At 39.5% G+C, this 21110-nt stretch overlaps 2 protein-coding genes across 2 annotated transcripts in view; one reads left to right on the plus strand and one right to left on the minus strand.

Annotated features, from left to right (window-relative positions):
• The window catches only part of LOC118176630 (delphilin-like), an 87285-nt gene that overhangs the window by 45957 nt on the left and 20218 nt on the right, over nucleotides 1-21110 (minus strand). The gene's annotated exons all lie outside the window — the stretch shown is intronic.
• On the plus strand, nucleotides 11558-13813 carry MC3R (melanocortin 3 receptor). Its single transcript, XM_035343731.1, has one exon. It carries the CDS (start codon nucleotides 12044-12046, stop codon nucleotides 13019-13021), a length of 978 nt encoding a protein of 325 aa, XP_035199622.1. The 5' UTR covers nucleotides 11558-12043; the 3' UTR covers nucleotides 13022-13813.

A 21110-nucleotide genomic window follows, 5' to 3' on the forward strand; every position in this document is an offset into this window, starting at 1 on the left:
CTCGATCCTGAGTCCAGCAAGAGAGCACGGAAAGCCCTGATACAGGTAAGGCAGACATTACTGTCCCCTTTCACAGGGAAGCTGATTCCAGCACAGCACACAGAGGGACAGAAGCACAGCCCAGAGCCACCTCAGAGAGCACCTTGCTCCCAGGGGAGAGGCAGCAAGGTTCATCCAGAGGGAAGCTGCTTCCCTGCCAGAAGGTGAAGGTCACTTTTTCCTGCCTCTGCCACGATCTAAAAGGAGTCAGTCTGGGCTCAGAGCCCATTCGGTAAGCACTTTCTCCTGTTCTCATGGATACTCACAGAAGGGCTGCACTGCAGGGAATTGGACCACCACTGTCATCATCACCTTTTTCCTTTGTGCTGACCTGTCAGAGAAGCTCAAGAGGCAGCATATGACCAGGGAATGATATGCTGACTCCTTTAAAGAGTTGAGTAAAAATCCCCGTGAGAGCTGAGAGATCTCGTGTCCAGCATGGCTTGTGACTCTGCAGCAGCAGCAAGCGCTGGGGCTGCACCTTGTAGGTGTAACAGCAGCACAAACAGCAGCAGTGGCCAGTCACTTGGCAGCACGCTGGGCTGGCTACAAGGAAATAGAGGCATTTACCGAGAGAAGTGAGGATTTGCAAGAAATGGAGGAAGTGCGGGAAGGGGATATTTTCCAAATTTTCTGTCTCCACAGACACAGGTGAATAAAACCCAGATGAGATCTGCAAATTCCTTCAGAGTGCTCTGAATTCTTTGGAAATGTTTGGCTCAGTGGAGAAGCCAGGAAGTATCCAAATAGAAACCCTTGGCAATTTAAAAGAAAATTTATTAAATTAAATCACATAAATCACCTAAATATCACCTCTGTTTTTTAACGCACACAAAAATCCAGTACTTTGAAGTTAAGTGGATATTTTAGGCTGAAATGGACATTCTCATCTTCGTTATACATGATGGATATAGTGACCGTTCCAGCAAGTACTGAATGAAACAGGAAAACCAACCAAAAGTGAGAAAGAAGTTATTTCAGGACTATTTGCCATTCCTGTTTCCCCACTGCATATCTAGCACAGAAATTGATCATGTTGCAAGTTTTAGGTATTTGTTCATGACCCGATTTTGAACCTGGTTTTAAGCGAGAAAAATATTTATGCACAACAGATTGTGCTACGCTGAACTGGAAGATCCCCTGTGCATTAAATGCAAGAAAATAAAGGAGGTAGGGAGTTGAATGAAAGATTAATAATTTAAAATGAAAACTTCTGACAAGCATAAGTCCATGAAGCTAAATTCAGGTTGAGAGTGACATCTAGTGATGCTCAGACACAATCCTCACACAACTGTTGCCAGTATTTGCAGTGTTCTCCCCTATAAAACCTTCACAAGGTACACAATGTCATAATGCTTAATTTCTTCTATGATTGTGTAAATTTATTAAGCTGAAAGTGGAAATAACATATTCATATATTTGATATGAAGAAGAAGCAGTTCACATCCAAACTTTCCAGCTGAAATCAGACTAGGTCATGTCTGAATCCTGGCAGGTGGGAGCCCAGCTTCTCCATCCTCCTGGCTGGGTCAGGAGCATCACATTCAGGAGCTGTGACAGTCAGAATTTCTCAACTTCATTTTAGTTTTATTGTTCAGTTCATAGATGTGATTTTGAATTAAGGGCCAAGAAAAAGCTTGCTGGGAAAGTTAATTGAATTTACAGCACAAGCTCTGCAAATTTTCTGCCAGGGGGCGTATTTTTAATTCAGAGGTAACTTGAGCTAGAACACGAGTTTTTCCCCTTCCTGGAAGCCTATCCACACAAAAGCGCAGATCAAAAATGTGCCAGGGCTTGGACAGCACTCACCATGACAGCCAGATGGGGACAGCTGGGAGGGACGAGGCAGCTAGGACAGGACTGGCAGCAGGGCCGTGCGTCTTACCCTGCAGGGTGCTCGGACACCCAGGGGCTGCCAGCCTGCAAGGACAGCCCAGAGTTGGGCAGGGGAAGCCCACACCAGCCCCACTGGCTGGATGTGTGGCAAATTTGAACCGTTCTGTATGTTTCACCAGAAACACAGCAAAATAAATACTTTCTTGTAGAACATCATTTTATTGCATTGGTTTTTTTTTTGTTTTGTTTTGTTTTTTTCAGGTAATTTGGGTTAATTTTGTAATGAACCCAGCGTGCACACTTTTCATGAATAGTGGAAGAACACGGAAAAGTAAATAAATAAATAAATAAATAAAATCACAGGAACTAGGAGACAGAGATTGTATCTATTCATTAAAATGGAAAAGTAAGTACATGCTGCCTAAATGATGAGGGCTTTTTTGGTTTTGTTTTTGCTTCTTTTTTAAAAGAAAACATTCATTTTTTCATTTTTCATTGTTTTGTATAGTATGTTCTGCAAAGCATAGTGTCAGTTTGATATTTAAATAAAGCAAATCAGTAATTAGCAATAGAGCTATTCGGTGTTCTTTTGTTAATTGGAAACGCACAAACTACTTAGTCACTGAATTTGAACAACGGATTTTTTCCCAGTCTTTTGAGAGTGGATCCTTGTCATCATCAATAAAAGAACAGAAACAACCCACACATTGATAAAAATAACAGTTCTTCACCCACTCAAGCCATTTCCTGCGAGCTCCCCACTGTGAGCAACAAGCACTAATAAAGGAACTGTCGGAGCAGGGCTCCCCGGCACATCCCCTGCCCTCCCAGCTGGCCGCTTAGTGCCAGGGGGACCACACAGACCCCAGGCCCCAAAAAAACAAAAATCACTTGCCCAGAAGGTGTGGTCTAATCTGACTGGGATATCTAGAATTGTTCCTCTCTTGAGCTGAGCTGAACCTTGGCTGCCTTTAGCAGCACTGCTCATGCCAGCTCGCCCTGCCATGGCCCGTGCTTTAGTCATGAAAGCTTTGCTGAAGTTGGTGACACTATACAAAGCCCCATTTTAACTCGTATTTCAACCTCTTACAAAGCATTTCATGCACAACCCTACACACCTGAATGTCAGTCTCGCTTGTTAAGACTGATGCTGCATCCAGTGACAAACCCTAAAGCTAAGCAAGTTAACAACACATGGCGTTCCAAATAAACAAAATACACCAAAAAAAAAAAAGTATCGACAGTTCTATATACTTACACCTCTGTGACACTAGATGGCACCAGACACTTCCCTAATCTCAATCTGTTACAGAAGTGGCCCAGCAAAGCAGTTTAGACCAAAGAGCCGCATGTATGGGTTTAAGTGACAGGAGCCATAAAGCACTGGACTCTACACCGTTTTCAAGATGTCCCTCAGCCCCTGGGAGTGCCTGGGGACAGCAAGGATGAGTGTTAAATGCTGAAGGGTTTGAAATAGCAAAAAACTGACAGTGGAGTCTAAGAGAGATGTAAAGCAATCCTGGTCCCATGCTCCTGAAAGCCTCAGAGGCCAGCCTTCGGATCGCAGCTGTGAAAGCCGTGAAACACGACTGCTCCGCTGCTGTAACGAGATGCACAGCGGGTCGAGGAGTCAGGATCTCCCATATTCCAGGGGGGGCTTTTCACCCTGGAAAAAGCCTTGTGAGAGAAGGTTGCCTCTTCTCCAGTGATCTGTTTGAAACTTCAGCCTGTGATCTGTCAGAAAAGGTATTTGGTAATGACAAAAGCAAATACTGGGGGGGTTGAGGGGACTGAGGAACAAACAAACACAGAAGATCACTGTTCCCTCCTGACATTCACCCTGTTTCGTTCTGGCCCCTGCACCATATGCTCAGACAACTAGTGTAGTTGCTTCATCTGCTTTAAGTCTTGCCCAGCAAATGACAGGATAAGAATAAAGCAACAAGCATCCTCATACAATCACTATGTCTTAGATAAGTCACTGATGACGTGCTGATGGCTGAATCTGCACGTGCAGTTGACCATCCTTATTGTACACACAATTAATCCTGTTGCTTTAGACAGGAGTGTTGCAAACACTAAGCATTCACTAAAACCTTCACACTTCTTTACACGTGCAGTGGTGTAATTTTAAGATCAAGCAAGGCAGTGAATCATGAACACTTTAGCACAGTCACAAGCCCAGATTTTCTAAAGAATGAGCTACTACACACCACCTAACTCAGCAAGCACAAGATAGATTCCTAGATCCTGGCTTTTAAAAATTATAGACAAAGTTGTTGTTCAAATAACGAAATTAAATTAAATAAATTTTGCCTTTGGGCAGCTCCTTTTGGCTCTGTCTCTGAAACAGCATCCACAAGAAAACAGGCCTGCAGGCATGGTTCTGGGCAGCAGCAGCAACAGAAAACCAAAATTGGCTAAATCAAACCCCGCCAATTTTCACTCCAGAAATCATTCATCATTATCCTGTATTTTACAAGGTAAGGCACACTCAGCTACATTCTCTTCTGTATTTTTAGCCACAGATGTTATTTAGAAACCTTAGCCACCAATGTTTGCCAGTGGCAGGTGACTACTAAGAGCTTTTTGAAATTCCAACATCAGTGTCACTGAATATTTGCTGGGGAATGGAAAGAGCGAGGGGAAGTCTGCAGAATCTGGAGGCATTCACACACCACTTCTCCCTTAGTATGAGAAGTGAAGAAACAGATTCCAGGAAAAATACCTGCCCAGCTTCACACGACTAGGGGACTACAGAGGGGAAAGCACAAAGCTCAGGCTCTCAGCCCCAGTGTGTTTACCTCCCTGCTTTTCATGGATTGAGACCTCAGTGAGAGGAAAAGTTGAACTACATTTGAAAAGAAGAATCTTGTGTTCAATAGACACGAATTAAGTAATCTGGGTTTGAATCTCAGTCACATAATCTCATTATATCTCCACTGCAGAATGATAGGAGCATGTTATTCCCTTTCCTTTTCTGACATCTAATTAGCCAGCAAAGGAAAGATAACCCAGTAGGCATGGGTGTGCGTCTACAGCAATGACAGATCTCTGGACACCTTGTTAGCACATGGTCTTTCCAGAAAGTCCACAAAAGCCTTTTAAGCTAATATTGCTTGGAGAAAGAAAGGCATCATCAGATCACATAAAGAAAATCCTTAGTAAAATTAGGCATATATATTGTTAATATATTGCATGTGTACATATATTAATAGTGTATATATTAATATTGTATATATTAATATTATATATGTGTATGTATTTGTGTGTGTGAAACCTACAGAGAAGAACACAGAGGGAGTTAGGGGGAAGCAGGGAGGGGTTTGAAGATTCAGCCTGTCCACCTGAAAAAAAAAAAAAAAAAAAATGCTGGGTAGTGACAACATTATCCTTCAGAACACTATGAGTGAGGGACATCCTGAGATCAGACTTCCCTGGTTTAGGGTTATGTCACCTGCATCCTCTGAGCACAGGAGAGTAAGGTTGCAGAATGGTTTCAGAAGTTTCTAAGCTGTTAGCAACAGTGTCCTTGGTGAATTCAGATGAAATCTAATTAATTTCTGCCATCAGAAGTTAAGTAAGATTGAAGATGGATGTAACCTTTTCATGGCAACACCTTTTCTTGTCAAGAAAACATTCAGTACTAACAAAATGTCAGTTTTTCTTCTTTTAAATGGGAAAATGTGCTATTCAAAACCCCCTAACTATACATTATCAAAAAATACAAAAGAAATATGTGTAAATAACCTTGAGTACTTGAACTGGAGAAAACACACACACACACACAAAACCATTAAATGCCGTGAGTCTAAATAGATGTCGCTTCAGTTTTCATTACCAAATGGGTACAAGGTTTCACAAATCATTTTGCTTTCTAAATGCATTTAGCTTTCCATATCAAGAAGATTCTAACAGAAAATATTTACACACTGTGGTTTGACATTACTAGCAAAAAACAAACAAACAAGAAAAAAATATATATATATATTGCAAATTTCAGAATCCAGAAAAGGGAAGCACTCTAATCCTGAAGAGAGTTTAAATCTCATTTTACCCCAAAGGGCCAAATCCCTGGAAGCAGCAGTACAACTGTGCCTGTGTGGTTGGTTTAATAAACAGACACAGGCCTTTGCTATTTGTAGTTACAGCTAAATCTAAGCAGTAACGAAAGATTGTCTCACTCCGTTCTAGAAGTTATTTACAAATAGCAATGCAGATAAAAACACCAAAGCTGAATTTCTTTTTCCAGCTATAGTATTAAAGTCACATCTGCCAAACACAAAAAGAACCTAGGACCAAACTAGCAGGACAGAAGTTAGGTACATCTCTGGTACTTGAGGAGTAATAGTATAAAAAAATAAAAATAAAAAAATAAAAATAAAAAAAAAAAAAAGCTGTGATTTTCTGATTTTTGTTTCTGCCCTTCTTATATGTGTATTTTGTCTGCAAGGAAGCAACACTGGACAGCAACAAACTGAGGTAATCTAAGCATCAACAGAAAATTCTCTCCCAGTACCCATCCACCCACAGCATCTGACACCTCAGTAAAACCATCTTTGAACCTTGCCTGTCTCCAAAGCCTTGCATTCATCTGTAATGCCAGGAAATAAGTCAGCCAGCAGCACTAGGTTATTAGGCTTTAGACAGCCAAATGCACCTACAGCTCAGCCTGGCACCGCAGGGCAATGAGATTTATGAAGACAAAGGCTGCAATATTTTCCAGAGACACAAGGAAAATACTCTGGGGATTCTTGGCACTGACAAAGCTGAACAGCAGAATGCAGCTGGCTCAATCATATCTGTTTGTCTTTCACCGTTTATGTGAGAGGACACAACTGATACTCAGTGTTATTAGTCTAAAGCACTTAAAATCCATTGAATATGACAGAGCACCTGCAGGTGCTGAGAAGTGTTTTGCAATCAGATCTGCTTTGTCTCCTTTTGAACTTGGATGAGAAAGAAAACTGTGTATCATGTCCAAAAGTCGCGTCTGGTTAAATTAACTTGTTAACAGGCTGCAATTATAGAAATATTCATCTAAAAGCCACTTCGTTGTAATCACTGCTAGACGTTCCTGTTTCTTGCTAATCACAAAGGTTGGCAGACCTCTCTCCACTTGCAGTACTGGAGCTTTTTGCTGCAGCCAGGGTTGAAAGGAAATTGAAAGAATCAACTCAAAAATGCTGTGAACTTCAAGCATTCTACTTTGATAACGTTTCTGTTGGTTATATCAGGTGAGGATCTACTCTTCCGATTTGAAAATCTCTTCTAGTAATCTGATACAAATTTGCACACCCTCTATTCACCTCAGATTCACTCTTGCCTCAGATCATAGTGAGCCTCAGACTATAAAATAACTTCATTAGCTATTGACTTGCTTGAAAAATGTATGAAATACAACTTCTTGGAAAAAACAATTGATATTTTTCCAGTATTGGATCTGATGAATGACAGTCTATGAATGACAGTAGTAAGAATGCTTTTGCAAAGCTGTTACTCTAAGACTTTCATAAAAAAGCACAGCATTTTAGTGGACAGTACTTAATCATCCAAGTATTTATGATGGTGTCATCATATGTCGTTTTTGCCAGATTATTGTGAGGTTCCTACTTCTATCTTGGTTGGGGTTTGATAACCTGAAAGCAAAAGAGCCCAAACCAGATTTCCACTATTTTTGATAACTAGTAATATCTTCATGACTTCAGGGAAAAATACTAAATGATTTTTTTTTTCTTGAACTAGGTCGCTACTCAACTGGTTTACTACCTACAAATTATGTACTGAATAAGATCTGAAGTTTAATTTATTGCATTTGTCAAGTATTCTATTACCAAAACCTAAAATTCTACCAAGTCAAGAGTTCAGCACAGAATAACTCTGTGTGTCAGTAGAGAGCTGAGTAACCACCATGAAGTGCCCAGGTCAACAATTCAAGCACATGTTTAAAGATATTTCCAAATCAAAGCCTATAACATAATGGGCACTCTAGAAAGGTGCACAGAATTCAAAAACAGTGTGCTTTGCTTTGTCTTTGCTAAGATAAAATATTTTTATTTTTATCTAAGTCCTTTTCTATAAAGAGCAAAACTGAGGAGAAATCTTCAAAAGTATTTCAATCATTATTTTGGCTATTTGGAGCAGCAGGAAAGGAGTAATTACCTGTTGCATAGGAATAGCTGCCTGATTATTATTCTATGACTTCCTTTAAATTTTCCAATTTGGTTTGGCACAAACTATTGTTGAAAAAGACTGAAAATAAAAGAAAATGATATGCATTTATCAACTGATACCAGATTGATTCTTGTGACAAATGTTAAACAAGGTTTTTCATTCAACATAATCACAAGAGAATTATGTTTAGAAAACTCCATTATTCACACTTAGCAGTAAATGTTATTTTCTCTTTACCTTTCCCTGAGGATTATACAGTTTTTCTAGTGAAGAAACAAGTGAGTAATAATAGCACGTAACCCAAAATATATATGTATATATTTATCTGTGGAAAAGCAGCGGGAACTGACAGCTGAGGGGCATCAACTTATGTTAATATTTATAATAATATGTTATTGCAAAGTATATTGCAAAATTTCATTTCATGTAGGCTTTCCAATTCTGAGCAGAGCAATTCCTAACACCTTCTGAAAATAAGGGCTAAGGTGTCTTGTGCAAGCACAGCTTCCTCCCATTTTCGCAGAGACCCTAGAGTTGGCTTGAGCTTTCAATCAGATACATGATGCTCAAGCCCACTATTTTTAGCACTTAATGGCAAAGCTAATAGTGCCATTAATCCACTCCGGTATATAACATTCAATTTCCACTTCAAATTGCATCTCAGTGCAAATGGTAGCTTGATTCCTGCTGTCAGATGCATTTGGAAAATCATGATGAAACATATTTAATGACTTCTGATTCTCAGATTCAGCTGACACATGGGGAAACCTGTAGCAGTCTTTTGGAACAGTGTAATGGAGAATTTGAGAGTTGATATTTACAGAACTGAAACTGAAAATAATTTTTTGGCCTGGGCTGAAGTAAAGCCATGTTAAGTCAGCCTGGATACTTCCCGTGTGCTTCATCCCCTTGTTCTGACTCTCCTGACTGGATGTGGCTAAGCCTCTTTGCTGTTTTGTTTCCTTTTACACCTTCTATATTCTTCCTAACACATGTAATTGAATTCCTTTTAGTCACATCTTGTTCCTTTTTTCTTTTCTTTTTTTTTCTCTTTTAAAGGCAGGTGTTTCTAGAAGAGAGAAGTCACTGCCTTTATTATCCAAAAAAAAAAAAAAAAAAATGCAAGGCAATTAATAGCTTTCCTTTGAAAAAAGGGAAGCTGCAAGCTCTGTTGTTTGTTTTTTTGTCTTGAGTCATTTCTCCAGCTAATGGCTACTTAAGGATTAAATCATGATACCCAAAGCAATAAATTATATAAGATGATTCACTCATGCTTTATACTAATCATGACTCAGTTCTGGTTTTGCATGTTAACTGAAGAGACACTTTTTTTATTCTGAAGAACTAACGAGTGTAGTGCAGTACATTGCTGTGCCCGGCCAGATGGGGAAGAGAGGACTGGAATTTAAATGGCAAACCACTCCTGGTTTACATGGCAGTGCCTAAAACATTAGTGCCCCTCCATCAGCAGGTGATCCAGAGCCAAGCCCAGAAGGATGCTGTACCTATTTAAAATACCTCCGGGGTGGGCACTCTTTTCCATGACTGGGAGCTCTGCCTTCCATCCTGCTCCCACCCAAGAGAAAACAACCTCCACCTGCCACTTCACATGACAATGCACAAGGAAGAGCTTACAAGGAGGGAATATCCTGTCCAGCCTTGCAAAGCTGGGCTCCTCCTCTGTTGGAAAGACAAAGTTTATTAGGGCAGTGACAATCACTATATCCAGAGATCACTATCTTCAGCACACTCCAGCAGCTCGAGAGAGCTGGCAAGAAACAACTGAGGTTCGCTGCACAAAATAAAGACAGCTGCTCTAGGCATAAATCCATAACTGCTACACTCTAGAGGGGGCAATATATTTTCCCTATCATGGGATTAGAGGAATGGCAGAGATATTTTGTTGTTTTAATTTATCTGCTTTGAAACACATCAGTGTGAATTTAGGGAGAGACTTTGAAAGACCAATTAAGTTCTTTAAAATGTTAACTGGACAAATTGTTGGGCAAGTCCCCAGCTTACTTTACTTATTAAAACTTCTGCAATGGATGCCGCCCTTGCACAGGTATCATCTGAAGTCTGAATTTGAGGTTGAATTACTGGTGCATGTTAATGAAACTGTGGGCTCAAAATGAAAATGAAAAAGATTTTTCACTTTCTGAGCTAACAAACCTGTGATAGAAACTCCAAATATCAGTACACGTGACACAGCATTGCTTTGATTCTAAAGAACTCCTGTGAAAACACCAGTCATGAAGTACACAGACATCGGTTAGTACTTTCAAAAAAATCAAATAAAAAATTCACTACACAGCTATAGTGTGATTGAATAATGTGCAAGGAAAATCCACCTTGTGCTATCCGCTCAATACATGGTAACTGGACCCACACAGGCTTAAAATCAGTACAATTCCATGTGTGGTGGCCTCCCATGAGAAAAAGCAGCTACTGGGAGGAAGGTTTATTTTTCAAAGAGTAAAGAAAGGCAAGGGCACATGCAAATTTATTTCAGATCTCCAATAGATGACTAGCTGGGGATCATCATTAGCTTAAGGGATGATAAAAAAGTTCAAGCCCAATTAGGTTAGAAGTAAAAATTACTGCAGGTCATTGGACATGCTTCCTAGGAAAACAGATCAACATTAAATTTCCATTCTCACGAACTGAAAAATAATATTAAAACAATAATAATAATAATAATTGGAAAAAGTTAATAAATAAATATAATGAAAGAAAAGGACAACTGAGGCAATTGGACTTGAAGAACCCTGTCCTTGAAGCAAGTGTTAGCAGAGCTTTTTTTGAAAGTGTACTCATCTACAAATGCACTTCCATGTAATGTGTTAAAGAGCCAGCTGAGGGTCTGGACACCTGGGGTAACCCTTCACTGCATATACAATATAGTCTACTTCTGAGGCAGGGGAGAGGAAAAAATATATATATTAACTAGGAAGAGTTGGTTAAGCCTTAGGCTGACTGAGATCCTTCAGCAGAGCTGGAGAGCCATGCCAGCGAGGAGGCACAATGCAGAGGAGACGTGCACCTGCACTTTGCTTCACTTGTGAGCAAGGAATTTGGGAACCAAAATAAACAAACAAAGCCCAAACCCAAAACGTTTTTGAGCAAGAAATGAAATCCCTGAGAGCTTATCTCTGGTAAAACCACCACTATCTAGCTTTCAGAGTACGTCAGCCAGAGCTCTGGCTCTGGGCAGGAGTGTGGAGCAATATAGTGCATGGGCACCCTACACACCTCTGAGCACCCTCACTTTTTTTTCTTTTTTTTTTCTTTTTTTCTTTTTCTCCCCCAGATGAATTTTAGGGCAAATCTATCATATTTGTTATCTGCAGAGGGCGCCAGACAGTTTCAGATCCGCTGGTATATCCAGCGAGGGGATGCTGTACCTGGTGGTTGCAGCTGTCACTCAGAAAGGTGCTTGCTCTCTAATGGCCACTGCTCTGCAAGGAGGATGTAGTAGGAGTTGTTTTTTATTTCATGCATGTATAAACCCCTTGGTTCTTTTTTTTTATTATTTTTATTATTTTTTTTACTTTTCTTGCCTTTGAAATAGCAAGAGATGCATCACAAGCTGCAACACATGAACCCACACTGGCCCCAGCCAGCTGACAGCAGCAGATGAGGAAACTGCCTGCTTTTAATCTTTTAATCACCAGAATTAGAACCAGCAACATGCTACTGATGATTTTTTCCTTCATAGAAAACTGTCTGATGCCTGATTTGAAGCTCACTTTCTTCTAAGGCAGAAGAGCAGCCTGTGACTGACACAAAACTCACTGTAAATGAAGATTTTATTATTTTTTTTTATGTTTCTATTTGCAAAATCGATTAACAAAAACTCCTGCTTGATTCCATCCCATGTGCACAACAACAACTTGGAAAGCTTTTTTTTCTTCTTTTTTTCTTTTCCTCCTTTTTTGCAACCTTTGCTCTGTCAGGTCTGTAATCCCTTGTGAATTCAAGTCCTTTGCTGACAATGAATACCACACACTTTGCCTTTTCATTTCAGCCTGTGCTGCTTAATGTCACCGAAGACTTCAATGACTCAATTCTCAACAACAGAAGCGGCGATGGATTTTGTGAGCAGGTCTTCATAAAAGCTGAGGTCTTCTTGACTTTAGGGATCATCAGCCTGCTGGAAAACATCCTTGTCATTCTTGCAGTGCTGAAGAATGGAAACCTACATTCTCCCATGTATTTCTTCCTGTGTAGCTTGGCTGTGGCAGATATGTTAGTGAGCATGTCAAATGCCTTGGAGACCATCATGATTGCAATCCTGAGCAACGGCTATTTGATCATTGATGACCACTTTATTCAGCATATGGACAATGTGTTTGACTCGATGATATGTATTTCTTTGGTAGCCTCAATTTGCAACCTCTTGGTTATAGCCATTGACAGGTACATAACTATTTTCTATGCTCTCCGTTACCACAGTATCATGACAGTGAAGAAAGCTTTAACCCTGATTGTGGTCATTTGGATCGCTTGCATCGTCTGCGGCATCATATTCATTGCCTACTCAGAAAGCAAAACTGTCATTGTCTGTCTCATCACAATGTTCTTTACCATGCTCTTTCTCATGGCCTCCCTTTATGTTCACATGTTCTTGTTTGCACGCCTGCATGTTAAGCGGATCGCTGCCCTCCCTGTGGACGGGGTGCCCTACCAGCGTACTTGCATGAAAGGAGCTGTCACCATCACTATATTACTAGGTGTCTTCATTGTTTGCTGGGCACCTTTCTTCCTTCACCTCATTCTCATTATTTCTTGCCCAATGAATCCATACTGTGTCTGCTACACTTCACATTTCAATACCTATCTGGTCTTGATAATGTGCAACTCAGTAATTGATCCGCTTATTTATGCCTTCCGGAGCCTGGAGATGAGAAAGACTTTCAAAGAAATAGTGTGTTGCTGTTACGGCATGAGTGTGGGACAGTGCATGCTGTGAACATCTGGCTTTGTGTTGAGAATAGAGAGAGGATACATACAATAAGTGTATGAATATATACATGTATGCCGATACCTAGCAAGTTCATTTTAAAAGCTGTGCTTGAAGGAAGGGCACAGGGAAAAAAAAAAAAAAAGAAAGAAAAAATGAAAAGAAATATATATATATATATATTTAATGCCTTGATTTATACTTTTCAAAATGAGAATGATTCAACTAAATGATTTGAAGTTATTTAAATAGTTGTAACAAAATTAAATCCAAAGCAGTTTGCAAAATAGATCAAAAAACTTACTGGGAAAAAAAAATCCTGAAAGTAAATGCTACCTTACAGAGAATGGAATAATATTGTGCCTCTACCCTTCATTTGTACCTGTTGCTTTATCTCTGTGCCTCTGTCAACAAAGTCAGTGTTTACTAAGAGTCCATTAGTAACCTCTATGAAAAGCTATTCACTTGCAAGACAAATTAATCGAAACAAATCAAACCACTGATAGGTAACAGCACGGCTGTACAGTAACTCCAACGTCTCTGTCTTTTAATAAAGGATTAGATTGACATTCATGCTGCTTGCTATTAAGTCAACTGAGAAAAGTCTTAAAAGGATCAAAGTAAGCAGTTGCCTGGCACTGAAATATTCTTTCAGTAGAAGTCAGCTAAGTGAAACTGAACAACTATTGTATAAGTGATAGTGTGATTTGAACAGCTGACTGATAGAAGTGACTCATTTAAGAAGGCATCTACATTGCTTATTGTGATATAGGAGTATTATATCCTCTAAAGTTAAAAAAATATATATGGAATGCACTGACCAATGCACTATTTGGTATGTTAATAAAATCAATCATGGATATCTCCTTGTGATAAATAGCTACCAATAAGATTCACCCCTTGAGAATTTTGAAGACCAGGGGTCTGAAGACAGAGCTGAATATAAGGAATAGCTAAAATGCCAAATAGTTTGAATTTAGCTTTGTATTAAAGCTGCATGAACACTTCAGAAATAGCCATTTGGCTAATTTAGGTACCTTCAAGAAGTAACATGTGTATGGCAGATATGACTTCTATGCACTGTGAAGTATGTGTCATGGGTCACACTGACTTTACTTAAAGATCTTTAAACTGAGATGAACACTGCTGCATTGTAAGTAAGAAAGCAACATGGTCTTTGCGATCATTTTCATGTGCAAGTCTGTGGCATGTAAAGCTTGCAATTTCAGCTACAACAATTTAGTCTTTTCCTCTGCTTCTAATAGGAACAAACCACATAAGTGGCCTTCAAATAGCTTATTGTAACTGAGCAATGGCTGACGTGATTTGTATGTAACACAATGTACAGGCAGTATCACTGTCATCACAGTGCCAGACTAAGAAAACTCTAAGCCATTCAAGTCTACTTGGCAACTTTCTAGTATCTTGCTTTTAGAAAGGACATTTTGACTTGAGACTTGATTTTACTTTTTTTTTTTTTTTTCAGTGGAACTGCTAAGTTTTTATTTCTGAGGCTCCCCTTTACCAATATAGGAACAGTTATCCAGACCAGGGCCCCCCACTGCCAGTTCTGCATTCACACACCATTAGTCTGGCACAATCCCTGGGTGATGGTAGCTTCATGACCAAAGAAAGAAAGAAAAATAAAGAAACCACTAAGAGGAGCACATAGCAGAACTGGCACAAATGGAAGTTCTCCCACATTTCAGACAGCAGAGAAAATCCCATCAAGTAGCAAGTAAACTCAAGCCAAATGCTTTCAACCTGTATCGATGTCTCACAAATCACAGTTTCACAGCACTACGATCTGTTTTGTCAACTCTGTCTGTCTTTCGCAATGCCAGATGTGGCATATTAAGAAGAACTGAAATAAATCATCATAGGAAATCCCACAACTGACTTTTCTTGCTGTGGAATTATTGTACCTACTTAGGAAAAGCCCTACCTGCCATTAATGTTCTGTACATTTATACCACAGAGCATGGTTTGCCATGATATTCTGCCTCAGGTTATTGTGCATTTAGCTCTTATTGTACCTGATGTCCTACTTACTTCTCATTTTAAAAGTGATTTTAGATGAGACTGATTCATGCTGTGCTGTGCCTTTAAATAAAAAACATATAGAGAGAGATCTGTTGAATAAAACAATCTGAAGGTACCACTTAGAATCCTGTTTGCTTCTCTCAGTTCATGATGCCATGTCAAACCACAGGCCACAAAACTAGAAATAAAGTTTAACGTTGGTCAAAAACTCCTCAATCTGTGTGCTGTCCACAGAGTTATGCAGAAATGAGCAAAAAAGCCCGACATCTCCATCCCACTGGCAAACACTATGGAAAGAGAACCCACAAAATCTCTCAAACATCTCTCACACTGCTTTCAGCCCCAGCGACTAAACGTGCAGCTCCCCCCACAGATCATCCGCAGAGACGGATGGTGTGCTTGTCGAGTCACATTTCCAAATTCCCAACTATAACTCACACTTTGGAAGCCCATGGTGCAGCACCCGGCATGGAGCCAGGATGCTAGCCATTGGTATCCCATCTGTGATGGGAAAGGAACGAAAGTTTCCATGGGATTGAATCCCAGAGTAAAAAGGTACTGAATGAAATTAATGGTTACAACTCCAGATGTGAAGTGGAAGTGAATGGAAGAACAGGACTGCTCTCAGAAAATATTACTGCAATCACTTCCTTTGGGCCAGACCTTAACGCTTCATAGAGAAGGGAGTCAAAGAACTGGTGTCCAGCCACCCACAGGGTTAGAGCTGAGGCTCAGGTCCGCATTCATCTAAGGGACACACAATGAATGGAGCATCAGCAGTGATCCCCCAAAACAGCATCATGTGTCTGTACAGCAGAACAGACACCACAGCAGCACATGCTACTCAGGGCAGCAGCCCTGAACATGAGCAACACTTCCACCTGCCAGTTATCTGCCCGTTTGTAGTTGCAGTGAAACGGGAACATTTTCAGAGAAGCTACTGGTAAATATAATGTATGATATGCTTATGAGCAGAAGTGCTTCTTCCTTGGTAAGAGTGCTAGGCTTCACGAGATAGATACTGTTTCCCCTTAAACAGGATGGGAAATGGCAGAGATAATATCCTTTCCATTTAAAGATTCCATTTGTATGGATTTATTGATTCCGTTTCTGTGCACAAAAATTAGTCAGTCCATGAGCACTGCATTTTCCATTTGAACTGTCATTTGCACAGAGATTTGTTAAAAAACTCTCATATATTCAGACAAATACTTGAATTCTCAGGAGCACAAGAAATTCACTAAGCCAACTCAATACATCATATTCTGCAAATTATAGCTAGCCTTGCCTTTGATGTAATATTAGGACTGTGCATGCAATTTTTCCATCAAAAAGTGTCTAAATATTTTATAATTGAAAGCATTTATCCTAATGGATAAATAACAAAGTCCAGGAACTGAATCCTGCACTAAACCAAGGTCATCAGTTGGGCCATTGGTACAAATACCTTGGCAGAGTTAAACCCCCTTCACTGAAATACAGTGCTTATAGCAGTTGAAGCCCAGACTGGGACCACAGCTAGCTGTTTGGTTTGGTAGCTATACCTAAACCACTACGGTGATTTTTAAGCTGCACAACTCTCAGTATGACAGAAACCTCTCAGCTAGTATGACCTGGACACTACAACAGCCAGCATGGGTACAGCAAATGCAACTGTTCCCTGTTAGCTTGTTCCTTTCCTGGCTCCACCCTGAAAAAGTAGAGACAAGCTGCCTTCAGACTGATTAATACGACACTATCCCTTCTGAACAAGGTATAGAAATTTGGAACACGCTCTGTGGGCTACAGGGTGCAGGAGGGCTCCTACAGCTGCTGTTGGCAATCTGAAGGTTGGCTCCAACTGTCCCTGTAAACATTGCTACTGAGCAACAGCAGGGCTCTTTGACATTCCCTCTTCAGAACAACCCTGGGTATAGGCAGGGATCTGATTCTTTATCACAGCTATAATGCAATGCCTGTGTTCAGCAGACTTTTAGGTGGAAGGCTGAGGAAGGATAAAGCTTTCAAGGAAAAAAAAAAAAAAAAAAAATGTGAAGAACATTCAGATATGTTGTTCTGCCCATTTTCAAAGGTTAAAACTTAAAAGGTTAAAATGGAATCCTGTTTTTAAGTGTTTCAATTAATAATGGATATTAAATGAATAGAGTCATGGACCAAGGAAGATAAAGCAGCTCGTTTAGGCTAGGGCTACAACTGAAGCCCTTTTGCACAGGTTAAGCTCACTACACAGAAAGCAATGCGGCGTCACAGCTGCACGTTTTATTGTGTTCTCGCTAGGCTGGAATAGATTAGAGTCACAGCTCAAGTCAGGCTTTACACTGATGAATGAAAATAAGCTGTATTGGATTTTCTCCAAAGAAAAACATAGCTTTCGATTCTTTAAATCTGCTTGGAAAATAAGTAATTTTTATTCTTCTTCCTTGTTTAAAATGATTTTTTTTCTTAGAAATAACAAGCCCAGGAAAGCTTGCTTCAAATCCAATTTTCATAAGCATCCACCATCTTAGCAACCTCATAGCCATTATATATTTCATAGGCAATTTAAATTGTAGTTCACAACTATGCTTATTCATCACTCTCATAACACACACCCGTTAGAGTCAGTCACTGGGTGAGGTACCAACACAGGGCCTTTCTACTCGCACCGCTGCAGGCTTGAGCAAAAGATGCATTTCTATCACACTCACAGATTCAAGTTGTGCACAGTAGACCTAAACCTGCATGAGACATAGAGGTTTGTATATCATTAGTGGGACAGAAATGTCTCTGAAACAAAAACCATAAAAATGGAACCCAACTGATTTGGTCTTTGTGCAACACTGTATTGGGCAAGGGGGCAGAAGGCAAGTCCAGAAATGTATATATATATTATCAGGAAAACTCGTGACAAGGACTTTGAAGAATTAAGATAAATTTCTGTGATATTCACAGCCTTTTGAAGACACTGATGAGAAAAGGAGATCTACTCATAATTCTTACTCATTCATATGACTTTGGCTGCACCAGAAGAGAACACAGAGGTACGTTCTGGAATGACGATGAAAGTATATTTAATATTTGCTATTATCACTGATATGAGTGTTCATACCAACAGAATTAACTGCCTTCTGTAAACAGTTCTGAATTTCCAAGTTTTTTAACTGCAAAATTTAAAACAAACTACGTAGAACACATTTTATTTAATTTCTTTATGAAAAACACAAATTTTTATTTTATTTGAGGATATTCCTTGCTCGTGTGATTAGAAACAAACAAGGCACTGATGAAGCAAGGTTTACTTAGAAGACGCTTAAATCCATGATTCTACCATTTCAACTTTCTCCATTAATAAAAGACACAGCCAATACACACCTTCAACCATTAACTGAAGCAATTTCTGGTTTGCTCTATACTGCATTATTGAGTCAAACTCACCAATATTCCAGGAAGAGTAAAATATATAGAACAGCCCTCTTTCACTGTAAGAAGTATAATAAGCAGCATGACACTTTCAACACATTATTGATATAATTGCCATAATTGTAACGATGCACTCTGGGGGTAAGCTGCAACTGAACCACAGAGCCAGATGCCAAGCATGACGGACTCGGGGCTGCTCTGCACTAATACATAACTTGAATTAACATTTAAGCATGGGTAAACCCACATACATCACAAGGAATGAACATTTCTTTAGACTTACATATTCCTAAACGTACAAGAAACTGTAGGTAAAGCAAAACAACTGCAGACCTCCACCCTTGTGCACCTGCTATTTTATGCTTTTCCATTCAAACTAACTTACTCAATGCATTCCCATTTCGTACAAGCAATTGGGTAGCAATTTCACTATATCTGTACCTTCAAAAACTGTACAACTGAAACAACCTACCCCCAAAGGGGCCATTATACTGAGTGAGTTGATAATCAAAGCAGTGAAAAGGTGCAGCTGGGAGAATCAGTCTAAACAGTTATTTCCTGTGATGAGGAAAGGCAGCAAAGGCCTATTAGCACTCATTCCATTAGGGGTTCACATTACACCTTAACGAAGTTTTACATGAGTGTCAGTGTATGTGACAAATGTGCTGGAGTGCATGCTGAGAGAAAAGCATCCAAGTGTGATGGAGAATAAGAGCATTAAGAAGCAGAGTCCTTCCTCTGCCATTAGCATACAGCTGTGAAGGTCGTCTCAGGACTTCTTGAGCTGTAAGTGGATTCAACTCCTTGTCTCTTTTTGTAGTATCTTATTGCATGATGGTGGGTGTTCCTAAAAGCTAACATTACAAGCAAGGCAGAGTCTTTTCAACGGTCACTGAAGAAGATGAGATTCTTCTGCTCACTTCCCAGAAAAGTCAAATTAGTATAATGCTTCACGACATCTGTGCCAGGAACAACTTTCTTCTTTGGCTACAGAGGGAGCTGACAGGGCCTGCTAAAAACTAGCACTTAAATGTTTTTATCTAACTGTTAGTTTTGTCAAGGTAAGTGGTCACACAGTTCTATGTTCAGGAAAAAAAAAAAATACAGAAGTAGCATTACTTTTGGAAATAACTTGGTTTTTTCCTTTACCCCTAGTGAAATAAAGTGAATTTATATCCTACCCTGCAGACCCTGACCTTCCCAAATCAAAAATGAACTAGTGAAAAAATTGCAGAGTACTTTTGTTTTTCCTGAAATATCTATGTAATGAAAAGGGCAGACAGAGGCATCTCTGTTTCTTCTAGTTATGCCATCACATCTGAGATCATAAAGGAAATCTGGTTCCAGAATTGCCCAAACAGTGGGAGACCTAGAGCTATAGCAATGCCTGCGCACAGGAGTCCCAGCGTACAATGAGTTCATTCCACAAATCATCGCAGTTCGGCAACTGCTGAGACTTTCATCACCATCAGGCTTAACAGCCCTAAGAAAGTATTAGGTAAAAAAGAGAGAGAAAAGAAGGCTGGATGGAAAACTGAAGTCTGAACATCTGTTCAAACAGCTACTGGTGGCATGTAGCAAAGCTAAAAAACATGGGAGAAGACAAGATCTGACAATGGATAAGTTTGGTGCTTGTAAGCAGACAAGGACTATCATCTGTGAAATATAAGCATCTGCAGCTAATTAGTACAGACTTTGTCTGAATCAATGTTAACTACCTTATTTCACAAAGGCTACATGCTGCTCCTGTCTTCAGCCTTTAAGAACAAAGCAGCTCTTCACAAAATACTTGTCTTACAAATCGATGCTGAACATATTCTTAAATGGGGCAGAACACCAGAGCAATCCTTACAGGCTTTTATTGCTTACCTCTTCATCACAGAAAATTATCTGATAGCCATGAACCTATCTGACTTCAGTAATCTTAAAACTGTACAGCACGTACTTGAAAATCAGCTCTAAATCAAGGACTCATAATTTGAAGTTCTTAAGTGGTATGTGGACAGTAAACAAAGATATTCTTTCTTTTTCAGTCTTCTCTGCACAAAATCGACTGAGGTAGACTTGGAATTCAAAACTTCTCGTAAAAAGAAGCTAGAAAGCAAAACCAAACGTGAAGCATGGAGTAAATTTATCCTCATGGATAGGAAATAGATTCATGTGTTTGTTTATAAACCTTGACATGCAAAAACTTCAACCAAACATACTGCTGTCAAAACGAAGTATACTGTGTTAAATTTTTATATAATATACCATGTATTCAATCAAGCATATTATATACAAAGATGGTTCTCTAACATATAAAAGATGTTCCTAAATTTAAAAGAAATCATATTTATGTAGACTCTATTACTGTATTTCCATGTTCGCTGCAAATGTGGTGGGGAGCTTTATTCCTCTTGACTTTGTGACTGCAGCTTTCCTTTTGCTTCTGAGCCAAGGATGTGTAATCAGTAACTGTGATCATGTGTTCTGCAAAAGCTACCACAGGCACCATTAACCACCTTCATATCCCTCATTTGAGAAAACAGCTCTAACAATTCCAGTAATGAAAAACATTTGTATATGGTTATGTAAGTCTAATGCTTAAATAAGCTTGATGGGATATTAATCATCCAGATTTTATAAGAGATCATATGTGAAGTAAATGAATGTA

Source organism: Oxyura jamaicensis, chromosome 20 (genome assembly GCF_011077185.1).
Source record: "Oxyura jamaicensis isolate SHBP4307 breed ruddy duck chromosome 20, BPBGC_Ojam_1.0, whole genome shotgun sequence".
Taxonomy (NCBI): domain Eukaryota; kingdom Metazoa; phylum Chordata; class Aves; order Anseriformes; family Anatidae; genus Oxyura; species Oxyura jamaicensis.

Coding starts and splice junctions, on each gene's coding strand:
- MC3R (XM_035343731.1), top strand. CDS start 12,044: ATGAATACCACACACTTTGCCTTTTCATTTCAGCCTGTGCTGCTTAAT.